A 12,967-nucleotide genomic window follows, 5' to 3' on the forward strand; every position below is an offset into this window, starting at 1 on the left:
GCACTGACAATGGTTCTCACACCTGGGTGGGACTGTACTTGCTTAGAAAACCCTAGGACTCTTTTAGGATGAAAAGGCAGCCGAACAAAAGCAAACATCTGTCCCGCATTGCTTCACTAAAGGTGACTTCCAGAGGATCCTAAATCACTTTTTTAAAAAGTCACTTGGACATCTAACCCTATGGGTTAGACAACATTGGAGTGCTTGCTCACGAGCTGTATTTATTTAGCGATTAGTCCAGCGTTTCGATTTTAGGGCAAAAAGCGAGCCAGATCGGGCGGCTTGAGGTAAGGATCAAAAAGGTCATCCATCTTTTGCCTGGGAACGCTTGCCTCCTTACCCTGTTAGTGTGACTATTTTTCTGGATTGGATTTTTTTTTTCTTCTTTTTCCCCCTGAAGTACTCCATGTAGCCCCTCCATTCTGGGAAGTGGGCTCTGGGGAGGCGTGCAGCATCCTTCGGCCCCTAAGTGTCTGTCTGTACCGGTCTGAAGCAGGTCTCTCGGTTCTTGGCTCCGGGCGGCCCGGATGAGGGAGAGAATGGAAGCAGCAGGGGCGGCGGGGAGCGGGGTCCCGTGCCCCTCACGCGGTGCGGAGCGCCGCGATCCGCGCCGGGGAGGCAGAGCCGAAGCGCTGAGAACTCGCCTGCACCTCGCGCCGCCTGCCGCCTCCCGGCAGCGGAGCCGGGGACGGCGGGAGGGGTCGGAGGAGGGACGCGGGGCCGGGCGGGGGCCGCCGGGCGGCCGGGCTGCGCTGACGTCACCGGGCGCGCGATTCGGGCTGGAGCGCTTTAAAACAGGAGCGTGCGAGCGGAGATGCTGCTGCACACCGAGCAGGCCGCCGGCGGTAGCAGCGCTCACGGCCCCTACAGCGGCTGCAGCCAGGGCCGCTCCCGGACCCACCGCGGCGGCAGGGACCCAGTCGGGCCCCGCGCCGCTTCTTCTCGGCGGCCCCGCGCTGCGCGCGCCCGCGGAGCCGGAGAAGCCCGCCGAGCTGCGCCTGGCGCGCCGCTGTCTGCAGCCCGGCCGACCCTCCCCTCTCTCCGCCGCGGTCTCCCTGCCCGGGCACCATGGACACCTCCTCGGTCGGCGTTCTCCTGTCCTTGCTGGTCCTACTGCAGCTGGCAGCCGGGGGCGGCTCGCCCATGCCCGGCACGCTGCTGCGGGGGTGCCCCGCGCACTGTCAGTGCGAGCCGGACGGCAGGATGCTGCTCCGGGTGGACTGCTCCGACCTGGGGCTTTCGGAGCTGCCCTCCAACCTCAGTGTCTTCACCTCCTACCTGTAAGTGCGCCCCGGCTCTGCTTCGGGAAGGGGGCAGAGGGAGGGAGGCAGGCTGGCCCTCTACCCGTCTTGGGGGCGCTTCGGCTCCCGCGCTCTGGAGGAGGCGGACGAGGTTGCCACGGGCGCCTTGGTCAGGTGTGTTTGGGCCCCTGGGAAACGCACGTGTCTTGGGGTAGCGCGCCGACGCTTTCAGGGCCCCGCAGAGAAACGGCGGCTCCAAATGCAACCCCGGGGAAAGCGCTGGTGCGCTGCAGCTTTGCGGTCCATCTCTAGGCAGGTCGCCGCGCGAATTCCTCCGAGTGCAGGCATTTGTCTGCAGTGTGGACATCTGTGCTCCTGAACCTGGAACCCAAGGGCAGGCTGCCCAGTTGGTCCCTGCCCCAACCTCCGCCTCCTTGTCCCGTCACGTTCCGCGAAGAGATGGGCTGGAAGTTTCCCCAAAGGAGAACTCCGACTTGTCCAGCTCTAAAGGAACTTCCTCTTCATCCCTTGCTCGGTCGCGTGATGTAACCTTTTTCTGTTCTGTTCTTTCTCTACCCCCCCTCTTTTTTAATGAAGTGATTAAAATGTGGCAACCATAAACCCCGATTAGGGCTGCCAGAACGTTATCTTTACCTTTGGCTGCCCGAGCCGCCCTTTGAAGGGCCCGCGGCCACTGTGTAATCTTTAACCATCTCCTCCTCCCAGGGAGGAAAGGGAAGTGGGCTTAAGGCGGCGGAGCGGGTAAACAGCGGCGCCGACACCCAAGTGGAGACTTGAAGCTCTCTGTCATCCCAACACCCCGTCTTCCCCCATCACAGCCTCCAAAGCCCCAGTTGCGGACACGAGGCAGCGGCTCGGTTCTTAATTTTGTCTCCGGAAAATCCAGGCCTGGAGGGTAACAGGTGGTTGGGTGGATGAGGTGACCCAAGGGGAACCCGATTCTTGGGAACTGAGGCGACAACTGTCTTCCCATCTGAGGCTCGCTTCCTTCGGGCAGAGAGACCAGGGGTCGGGACCACTCGGGAAAGGAGGCACTCGTGACTGCAAAGTTACACGTCTGGGTTTTAACTTCAGGCACGCCGGTGAACCCACCCCAAACCCTGGAAGTCCCAGTTTCGGCTTCTCTGATGTGCCTTGGCAGGAGTAAACTGAAATGTTTGTAAACTCAGTCTTTCCTCTGTTTAGTTGTTTTCTGGAGGGAAGAAACATGAAGAGGCTTGCACAACGCTTTACACTAGATAGTGATTCTTTTTCTAGAGACAGAGTGAGGAAGAAAAAAAAATCTTTACTTGCTTTGATTTTGTGTTGAAAGGGAGGGATTATCCTGCTAGATTTTAGTATTAGTAGATGGCAGTTCCCCTACTCACCTACCATAAAACTATTTTGGCTGCTTTCCTTATCTGAAAAGATTGTAGAATTAATCTGTTTCCCCACAAGGTTTCCCTTCAGTGGCACTTATTGCATGATGCAGTGATATTTTTACAGCAATGGAAATCCACTCCAAGTGATCATTCTCTTAAGAACTCACATTTCCTCCTCCTAAACAGCTCTCTGTACCAAAGCTGTCTGTACTACTTACCTCCAGTCTCTGGATTTAACTGCTAAGTTTAGTGTTTCAGGAATCATGTATTCTTCTGCATGGTGAATTTCTGCTAGTGGTTGGCAATTGCATTCAAGAGCCTAGAACCGCTCTTGCCCATCACCCTGAAGAAACTGGTTTTATACAAGGGAGGTGTGCAGTCCCCCCAAACACTTAACTATTAAAATCATACAGTTGTTAGAAAACTCTTGAAGCATACAGAAAATAAACATCAGGATTTTTTTTCCTCTCACTCATTTGTTCGGCTTCTGTTACTAAAAGTTGGCATAAAGTACTGCTTCCAGTCATTTCCCACATACCTCAAATGCATTTACCTGCTTCCTCCGTGTGCTGGGGTGATCTGACTGCCACTGTTTCCTATCTGGCTATCATTATAGATAACCCCTCAGAGTTAAGGTACCATTAGGAAGTTAATTCGGAGAAGGCAATGGCACCCCACTCCAGTACTCTTGCCTGGAAAATCCCATGGACGGAGGAGCATGGTAGGCTGCAGTCCACGGGGTCGCACAGAGTCGGCCACGACTGAAGCAGCAGCAGCAGGAAGTTAATTGTCAGCTTTTTCTTGTGCTGTTTGATGACAGCCTATACCTGGCCTAAAGTGAAATTTCTCAGTGTTCTATATAATATTAAATCCCAGTGTGTCTGCGAAAAGTGTCACAGTGAATGTCAAATACTTGCATCTAATGGTTAACTTTTCAGGGAATGTGAGTGCTAAATGTAGAAATCAGTCCTGAAGTAAATAACCAGACTGATGTTGTCCATAATGAGCAATTTTAGAATCTGGTCTCCTTATCTAATACAAAATGCCAGAAGCCCCTGGATGCTCTGCCTTAGTAGCTAGAGGAGTCTGAGGTTGGGGGCTGTTTTGACAGCTTCGGGGGCTCTGCAGGCGTTAAGAGCAGACGGCGCCCTCTTTTGGTCACACCTGGAATCAAGTGACCGCTTCTCCTGCGCTTGTGCACTCACACCCTGAAAGAGAAATCTTCATTTATTCATATCCGAATAAATAAGCTTGTGTTTTACTGGTTATATTATTTTAAGAGATAACTTCTTTTTACTCTTGAAAAGGAACATGAAGTTATAGCCCGGCTCCACGGGGGGCCCAGTGGTAATTAAGCTTTGATGAGAAAGTTGCTGTGTGCAAAGACTAATGTGACTGAGAGGCCATACTATCTTTTACTGTTTGTACTAAGTTATCATCATTTCTTTGAGTCAAAATGTTATCTCTTAATCTTCCTCCCCTCCCGGGAAGAGAACAAGCATTCCATTTTCTTCAAACAGCTTGATGATGGCAAGTTGCAGCTGTACACATTTGGCAAATAGATTTGCCACAATTTGATAACTGGCTAGTCCAACTCGTAGGTAAGGAAAGTTTCCTAAACCTCTTCATAGGAGGTTAGAGTTATTTTTGTACAGTTTTATAATCTTTCTTCCCCAGAAAAGCTAAACGTTAAGCCAGTCCAAACATTAATATTAACTCTCTTTTCTTACTGAACTGCATTCTCCAGTGGATCTGTAATTGGACCACTGAACATGCGTGGTAGAAGCACTGGAAATTTTCAACCTTAACTTCTCTCTCTTATTCTCTCTTCCACTAATTATGTTCACCCAGCAGAAAATAAAGAACACACCAAGATTAAGACATAAAAACAGACAATGACTGTCTCCAGTGTTTAATACATCTCAACCTACCAGTAGTGATCTGTCAGAAATGAAGTAGTTCTAGCATCTAATCTTATAGATAAGTTGTTTTAGTGCGTCAAATTGGACATTTTTGTTAAGGGTCTTAGAAGTAAGCTCTGTGTACTACTTTGATGTATCTTTCATCCAGTTAGTGTAGTATCCAAACAGAAAATTAACTCCTAATGAATATCCTAATATAGTAAATATACTTTTCTTTATTCATCTAAAATGGTTGTTTTATTTTTAAATGAAAACTGAGTTTTTTCCTGCAATTGCTTAAAAACATGAACATTTCAGCCACAGGCAAATTCATGTCACATGAAACAAAGTTATCAGGAGAAAGAATTTTTTTTTAATTTTATCAATTTGGTTACTTATCTATATGTAACTTTCTAACAAAATTTAATTTTACACACAATTGGTAAAACTAGTTTTAATAAAAACCAATCAAAAACCTCAGTTATAACTAGTTAGTGGTGGCCCTGGTGTCATACATGTATTCAAAGCATTTAAGATACACTTTCAAATTTAAAGAACCTTTTCAGAATTGTCCCTGAAAATTGTTTAATATGTTTTTACTTCCCTTCAAGCAAAGAAAACTATTTTAAATGAAGGAAAATTTTGTACTTTAGAGATGGTTACAAAAGCCTTAATTGTTACAACAGTCTTAAAATTTAGGTCAGTTGCAAACTATAGTTTGCTCTACAACCTACTTGCAAAATTCATTTAAAATATAATGATATCAGTGACTTTTCTGCATTTTAATGTTCTTTCTTTTTCTCCAGGATGTCTGAGTTTTCCTAGTAGTGTTTTTGTTATGGGAGATAATTATTGAAACTAATTGACTGAGTTAGTCTGAATGATTTTTTTTTTTTAAGATAGTGTTTCTAATTCAAGCAATCTTAATGGTTTTACAAAAAATATTTTACTGAATATGTTCAACACATACATGGCAAAGTTTGTGTGACAATAATGAATTTTTACATATAATTAGCATAATCTTCAATCAGATCTTCAATCGTTTGTCTCTTTACATGTTTTCTTCAAAGTAAAGGTGGAGTTCTGATCAGCAACAAAAGTGGCAATCACAAATGAGTTATTAATGGAAGACTGGAATCAAAAACTAACCTTTGTAATTAAATAAAAGTATATTTTAATAATGAAACTGTTCCTACTTGGATGTGTTTGAAAAAGCTTATAAACACAAAACTAGTTTGTAATTTCTTAAAGTCAAATTTTGAACTGAACTGCTTAATAGTTTTTAATTTCCAAAGCATGTAACTGTCAAAGGTATAGACATAATATCCAAGTAAACAATTAACTGTCATAAATTAAAGACATTGCAGAATATTTGCAGTTTTACAACTGGCACTTAATATTTACTTACTTTAATAAAACATTTTTATATTTCTTCTGTTGAATTTATACATGTAAGTCATTTTAGCTGTAAATCTAAGTATGTTTCCCATTAAATCAAATCATATACCATAAGTTAGAAATGAAAAACAGTAGTGAGCACTGCATTGAGCAATTTTGTGAAGTAATTCTTTTGGTTTTATTCACTTATTTATATAAATTTAGAATAATGCTAAATGGAACATTTCCTTGTGAACACCCCGCAAGTGGATATTTCTGGTAAATTGAGTTCTTCATGAGAAGGCAAATTCCTTCCTGTGAGATTCAACCTCCTCACTCCTGTTGCAATGTTTCCCTTTATACAGTCTCATTTTGTAGTAGAAAGATGAATCAGACTGGCATTAGAGTCACTGCTGATAGATTACTTATCAAAAATAACAAGCTGGTAATTTAGTCCTATTGCTATTTTTTATGTATCTTAGAATTTCATTTGTTAAACTACCCATGAATTCCAACCTACTACAACTCTTTGATTCCTAGATTCTATCAGCTTCAGTCCACAGTTTTATTCAGTCATAGACACCAACTACATGTCAGTTTCACCCATGGAATCCCTTAGCTATGGGAAAAGGAGACACTGTCTTCATAATACAAAATTATTTTGTTTCTCCATAGATGACATAGTAGGAAGCAGGTTCATTCTTGAAATCTCTGGCATTTTTTCCCACTTCTTCAAGTTAATTTTTTTTTTTTTTTGCACTGAGTCCAGTGGAAATGTCTTATTTGAAAGTAGTAGGTAGAAGAATGTTAATCATTTGATTTCAAAAAAATGGAATAATGTTATCTAGTAGTAATACTAAAAGATGTTTAACAGGGTGTTTGAATTAGAAGGTTAAATTTTTTAATTAAAAATCTTTAATTTTAATTGAGATATAATTGATCTATAACATTAGTGTCAGGTGTACAACATAATGATTCAATATTTGTATCAAATCATGATATGATAGCCATAATAAGTCTAGCTGCTGCTGCTGCTAAGTCGCTTCAGACCTGTCCAACTCTGTGCGACCCCATAGACAGCAGCCCACCAGGCTCCGCCATCCCTGGGATTCTCCAGGCAAGAAGACTGGAGTGGGTTGCCATTTCCTTCTCCAATGCATGAAAGTGAAAGTGAAGTCGCTCAGTCGTGTCTGACTCTTCGCGACCCCATGGACTGCAGCCTACCAGGCTCCTCCGTCCATGGGATTTTCCAGGCAAGAGTACTGGAGTGGGTTGCCATTGCCTTCTCCAAGTAAATCTAGCTAGCATCCATTAACCACACACTGGGTTAACTAAATATTTTTAAGATGCTTTGGAAGCAGGAGTCCTTTCTCATATCCTCATTCTCAATATTTAAGATGAATTGACACATCATTTATTTGATAAGATGAATTGACACATCCTTTATTTGATTCAGAATAGAGAATTATTTCAAGGTTTTATCTATTCAATATTTAAATCTCAATATTTAGTATGGGTCAGGGAAACTGGAATTTACTTTGAATGTATGCAAAAGAGCCATCCATTGTCTATGAAACCATCTGCCTTAAAATCAAATGGACTAATTCTCCAGGAGGTAATGATGGGCTCTCTTTCCTTCAGGGTTTATCTTCCTCCCTAGACTGTGAGCTCCTCCAGGCTAGGAAGTTTTTCACTTTATTTCCCAAGTGCTCAGACCAGTGCCTGGCAATTAAGGGATGTTCAGTAAATACTTGTAATGTTGAATTGAATAGAATTGGCTGAACCAGCTGCTGAAATCCTATGGCTAAAAGGGCTCAGAGAAAGATAACACTTGTCTGCAAGTAACAGAACAACACAAATCTGCTGGTATCCCACAATTATAGCTCAGCCTCGGTGGAAATATAGCTAAATCGTACTTATCTTAAATGATGCTACAAGCTGTTTAACAGACAGACCAGAATTTACATGTCTAAATTACTTTATTACTGTAATAACAATAATTATAACAGCTGGCATTTATATTATTCTTTCCGAGTGCCTGGCATTATGCTGCTACTTTACTCAATCCTATGCCCCACAACAACCTTATGACATACGTACTATTCTCATACCTGTCTCGAGGGGCCTGTTAGCTTATTGCAAGAATATTTCCAAGGCTCAAAATGTTTTGGGGCCTCTTTGAAATTTTCTTTCGGGCTAGTTTACCAAAACAAGGAAACCAGCCTTCTAATGTTTAGTTATGCCTCACAGTAATTATAATTAGTGCTGAAATACTCCAGCACATTTTTCTTCTTAGGAACATAACTTATGAAGCCCTCATATGAGAAATATTTCTTCAAGGAATCCTAGGAAATGTAGTCTTTTGTTTTTGATAAGATGAGAATAATATTATATAGCTTAGGGCCAATATAGTTTAGTAGCTATCTTTTCCTATATCCACAGAAACTATTTCTCTGGTCTCCAAGTCAAAGATAAATTGTGGTGGTGCCCAAGTATTATAAAGAGTGATCAACTGACTAATAACTTCCAAGCTGAAAATGAAACTCTTTTTTCCTGTGACTAGATCTATGCATCAAATAAAGTAGCTAACTTCTTTGAAACTATGTCTCAATTCTGAGAGATATGAGAGAGGTGTATCCATATAGCTGATTCACTTTGCTGTACAGTAGCAACTAACACAATATTGCAAAGCAACTGTACTCCAAAAAAAATTAATTTTTAAAAAAGAGACATGAGCTTTTTTAATAGGCCAATTTTATTTAAGTTTGTGTTTACCTTTAAAACTGGTGAGATAAGATGAATTGACACATCGTTTATTTGATTCAGAATAGAGAATTATTTCAAGGTTTTATCTATCACTTATCGATCACTATGTAAGCTCTGCATGGTTTAACAATTAAGCCAGTGAGACAGACTTCTGTGTAAATTAGAAATCTGGATAAGACAGAGAAAAGTCCCTTCCTTCAAACAAAGAAAAACTGAACTATCCATTTAGTTTCTTCAGTCCTTCAATTCATTTGCTGCTATAAACCTATGTGTTAATCATTTATTATATTACAAAGTTGACATGAAAAACCAATAGTTGACCAATTAATTGTAAAGCATATTCAGCATAAAGAACACCTCCTCAAGTAAGAACTGATGTTTGGAAAATTTAGGTTACATTGGGATACAGTCTCTAAAATCTCTTACAACAGTATGTGCAACTTCAGTTTTCTATGAACATTAATAATTTTAAAACTATAGCAGATACAAACTACTATATATAAGACAGGTAAGCAACAAGGTCCTACTGTATAGCATGGGAGCTATATTCAGTATCTTGTAATAAACCATAATGGAAAAGAATATGAAAAAGAATGTATATGTAAAAATTTACTCAGCAATCTCTAATTGTCAAGTTTTAACATATGCACATTTTTCCCATGTTCATTTTGTCCTTCTTTGCTACAGGAATTTGACTTCATCTTCTAACAGAGACTGTGATGGTCAAGGAGAAAGAAAGCCATCTCACGTGCATGTTACACACACACACACACACACACGCACACACACACAGCAACACTCAATAAGAAACAGTTTCCTTTGTGCCACTTGCTCGGTGGAATGGGTGGAAATGATACACATTGACATGGCACGGCAGTAGAGGGCCAGCCCTTTTCAAGGGAGAGGATGAGGGGCTGCCTGTGAAGGCACCTTCAGTTTGCTTCAGAAGCTGAAATGCAGAAGACAATTGTCCTGGCAATGGGAGCCCAGCTCCTGCTGAGGACGCGTGCACCGAGCTGACCTTGCTCATCAGCCTGCCAGCTGAGATTAAGCTTTCCTCAAGTGGCCCCTTGCTAGTCCAGCCTTTTCCCCAGTGTTGCTCATCTTTCACTACTGGAAGCCAAGTGTTTCAAACTGTTACTCAATTTTGCAGCCAAATTCCTTTATTTTCTCCTCCACCTCCTCTTCTGCCTTCTCTCTGTCTGTCTCTCTCTCTCTCACACATACACACCAAATCATGACTAACCTTACATGCATGCTTTCCTTTCCAAAGTCCACATTAAGAAGAGAATCTAAGAATTTTTATGTTTCACTAAAAAAAAAACTAGTAAATATTCTTGTGCTCCTTTTTTTTTTTGAAACCTTGATTAAGTAGAACAGGGACCTCTACAAAAGATGTCTCTTTGCAAAAATAACCTTCCTTTGATCAAAAAAGCCACAAAAGTGTACTTCTCAGGAAAGTACAAAACCACACATGACCTCAAGTGGAAAAAATATAAAGAATTTGCTGAATTTTTAACCTTAGCACATAACAAAGATATTATTTTAAAGTTGGTTGGTTAATGTGGGCTGTGTTAGAACTTTCATTGTGTTGTGTTTGGGTTTACTCAATGTTATTTTAATGAGTTTATTGGTTCGACACACAAAACCCCACATGGCGCTTAAAGGTTTTAGGTTATAAATTTTCTTCTGAGGCACTTACTTGAAGGAACTCTGTTACATAATCCATTGGTCTTTAAATCTATCAGCATAAAAGTAACCTTTCACTTTTTACATACATAAAAGATTATTTAGCTATAAAAACCAAATAAAAATTTCCATGGAAGGAGCTATATTCCTTAATCATCTGTTATGTGTATAAATTAAGGTTTTCACAATAAGCATTTATTTCTCTCTGAGTGTTGAATGACTCTACAGAATGAGTTTGGAGTCTTCTAGTAAAGACTGAAAGAAGAAATCTCCATCTGTATTTTCTCTTCTTATTTCCTGTCCTGAAGGAACCCTTAGACATGCCTGCATTTGGCCATAGATGTACTCTATAATTAGTGGTGTTAACTTCCCAATAGAGTAAAACCTAGAAAAAAAAATAGCAAGAGAGATGGAAAGAATAAGTGGGGCAATCAGCCACTCAAAGACATAACACAGAACAGAGAGAGACAGCAAGACCTAGATAGCTATTCAGCCTCGGGTGGTGCCCTTCTCTTGTGTTCTCCTGATGCTTCTCCATCCCTCTCTATCAGACAGTACCAGAGGAGGACTAAAGGACACATCTCCTGTAACGCAGACCCTCTCCCCGGCCAGGACTGCAATCTACAAGATGAAGGGAAGTTTAGAAAGAGGAATCTTGGGGATTCAAGTTATCAACCCTAAGCACACCAAAATTGGGGTCTTTGATTTTAAATTGAGGAAGCCACATTACTATCCCTTTGGTGGGAGACCTGAACTCACTAAAGCCCCCATTCCCCAGCAGCTGTTGTTCTCTGGGGCTCTGTGCAGTGGAGTCCAGGAAGAAGTTCAAGATCTTTTTTTCATTGAGTCTTCAAGCTCAAGTAGCAAAAGGAAATCCCAGTTAAACCAGATTCTCCCAGGGTGTAAGCCAATCTCATTTGAAGATCTCAGAAGTTTTAGCAACATGATTAACTGACAGTGAGGATCCACCTTCCACCTTATAGCTACTGGCCTTGAGCATAAAGTCCACTGCCCCAGGGTCTTGTAACAGTGAGAAGTGTTCAATGGATACAGTCTGGTCCCAAATAACTATTATGTAGTAATTTGAAGCCCCCTTTGCCTTAGCAGTAGGAACGCCTCAGAACACAGTTAATTGTATAGAGGGAAAAGAAAGGCTGATTTTGGTAGATTTATGTTAAGTACAGTAAAATTAATTCAGAAGTTGAGCGAATAGCTAACTACATTTAGAGTAAGTTCTACTGTAGAGAACTAAAAGGATTAATCTTTTATCCACAAATTACCAGAATTACTAAGCTGTATACCTAAGGTCACATTACATAGTGCAAAATTGAAATTTAATCATGATTGCTAGAGCATTACCCTAATTGCCCAAATAAACAGAATTAAAATCACTTAGATGGATTGCAGAGGTTTTTGAGGAGTCAAAAGCTATGTCTAACCATAGGCTTTAGAATAGAAAAGACCTTAGAGTTGCCCTAATCCAACACCTTTATTTTCACAGATGATGACATTCATGTTCATAAGAGGTAAACAACATGCCCCAAATCACATAGCTGGTAAAGATGGAATTGGAACCCAAGTCTCCCCAAAACTCCAGTTGAATGATTCTTTTTTTCACATTTTTGCTCCAACGCCAGATACCCAGGTGAATTCTAAATACTCCATTACTTCTCTAGATGTTACCAAGTATCCTGTTGTTTATGCATGATATATGTTCATTTCTAGATGTGTGCTTGAATCTTAACCCAATAAGATTTTGTTCCATTGCAGATAGATAAAGTTGCCGCTCTCTCACCTAAAACTCTGTATAGTAGAGAGAAACAATCAGGTTTAGTTTGAGGAATAAATAATGTCCCAAGTTTCAGTTCATGGTCGGTAAACATGTCTTTATTGTAATTTAAATTTCACTTAGGATTTTAATTTGACCAAATTCAGGTTGCCTTCATATCTGTTGTGCCTGTTCCCTTTTGCTTCTAGCCCTGAAATTCAGGTTCTCCTCATTTTTTGTGTGGATAACTGTTGCAGTCTCCTGTCTTGGTTTGCATAGAGCCCCACAACACACAGGCACTCTCTGCCACCCATGAGTTTGTCCAGGAGGCAAGTCTGTTCATGTCCCCCTTACATGCAGTCCTTTGGTTTCCTGTGACTTTCACAGTAAAGTTTAACTCCTTAGTTTAGCCCACAGAATCACCTTGCCGTGCCTCATCCCCCACTGACAGATTCTGTTGCCAGTCCCCCCCTCCTCAGCCCCCGTGTTCTCCGGTCTCCAGCCATATCCAACTACATCCTGTGGTTTCCATGTCTCAGGCCTCCATGTTCTCACATGCATTCATCTCTGCTTGGAATGCCTTTCTTCTTTTTCATCTTTACAGCTTCTGTGAGTCTTCCCATATTCAGTTCAAGCAGCACCTCCTCCAGAAGTTTTCTGTGACCCACCAGTCTCTGGTGCTTCTGCATCATGCTGAGCCTAGCTCTGCCCCAGTGTATCACTCGTGATCACCGTGCTCCATCTGCTTGTCTGTTCTCACTCCTGGACTCCGTATACCCCTTGAATTGTAGATTCTCTTAGAACAAAGAAGAGTCTCCCTGGATTAGAACACAGAATCTCTGT

The 12,967-nt window shown here is 41.7% G+C and overlaps 1 protein-coding gene across 6 annotated transcripts in view; it reads left to right on the top strand.

Annotated features, from left to right (window-relative positions):
• The first annotated feature begins 754 nt into the window (after window positions 1-754).
• The window catches only part of LGR5 (leucine rich repeat containing G protein-coupled receptor 5), a 129,131-nt gene continuing 116,918 nt past the window's right edge, over window positions 755-12,967 (top strand). For all 6 annotated transcript variants that reach the window (XM_081593132.1, XM_081593135.1, XM_081593134.1 and 3 more), the window contains exon 1: window positions 755-1,280. In XM_081593132.1, the coding sequence (XP_081449258.1) occupies window positions 1,069-1,280 (212 nt within the window). In that variant the 5' untranslated portion in view covers window positions 755-1,068. The remainder of the gene's footprint in view (window positions 1,281-12,967) is intronic.

The sequence above is a fragment of the Giraffa tippelskirchi genome, chromosome 4 (assembly GCF_054371585.1).
Source record: "Giraffa tippelskirchi isolate mGirTip1 chromosome 4, T2T-mGirTip1v1.2.pri, whole genome shotgun sequence".
Classification (NCBI taxonomy): Eukaryota; Metazoa; Chordata; class Mammalia; order Artiodactyla; family Giraffidae; genus Giraffa; species Giraffa tippelskirchi.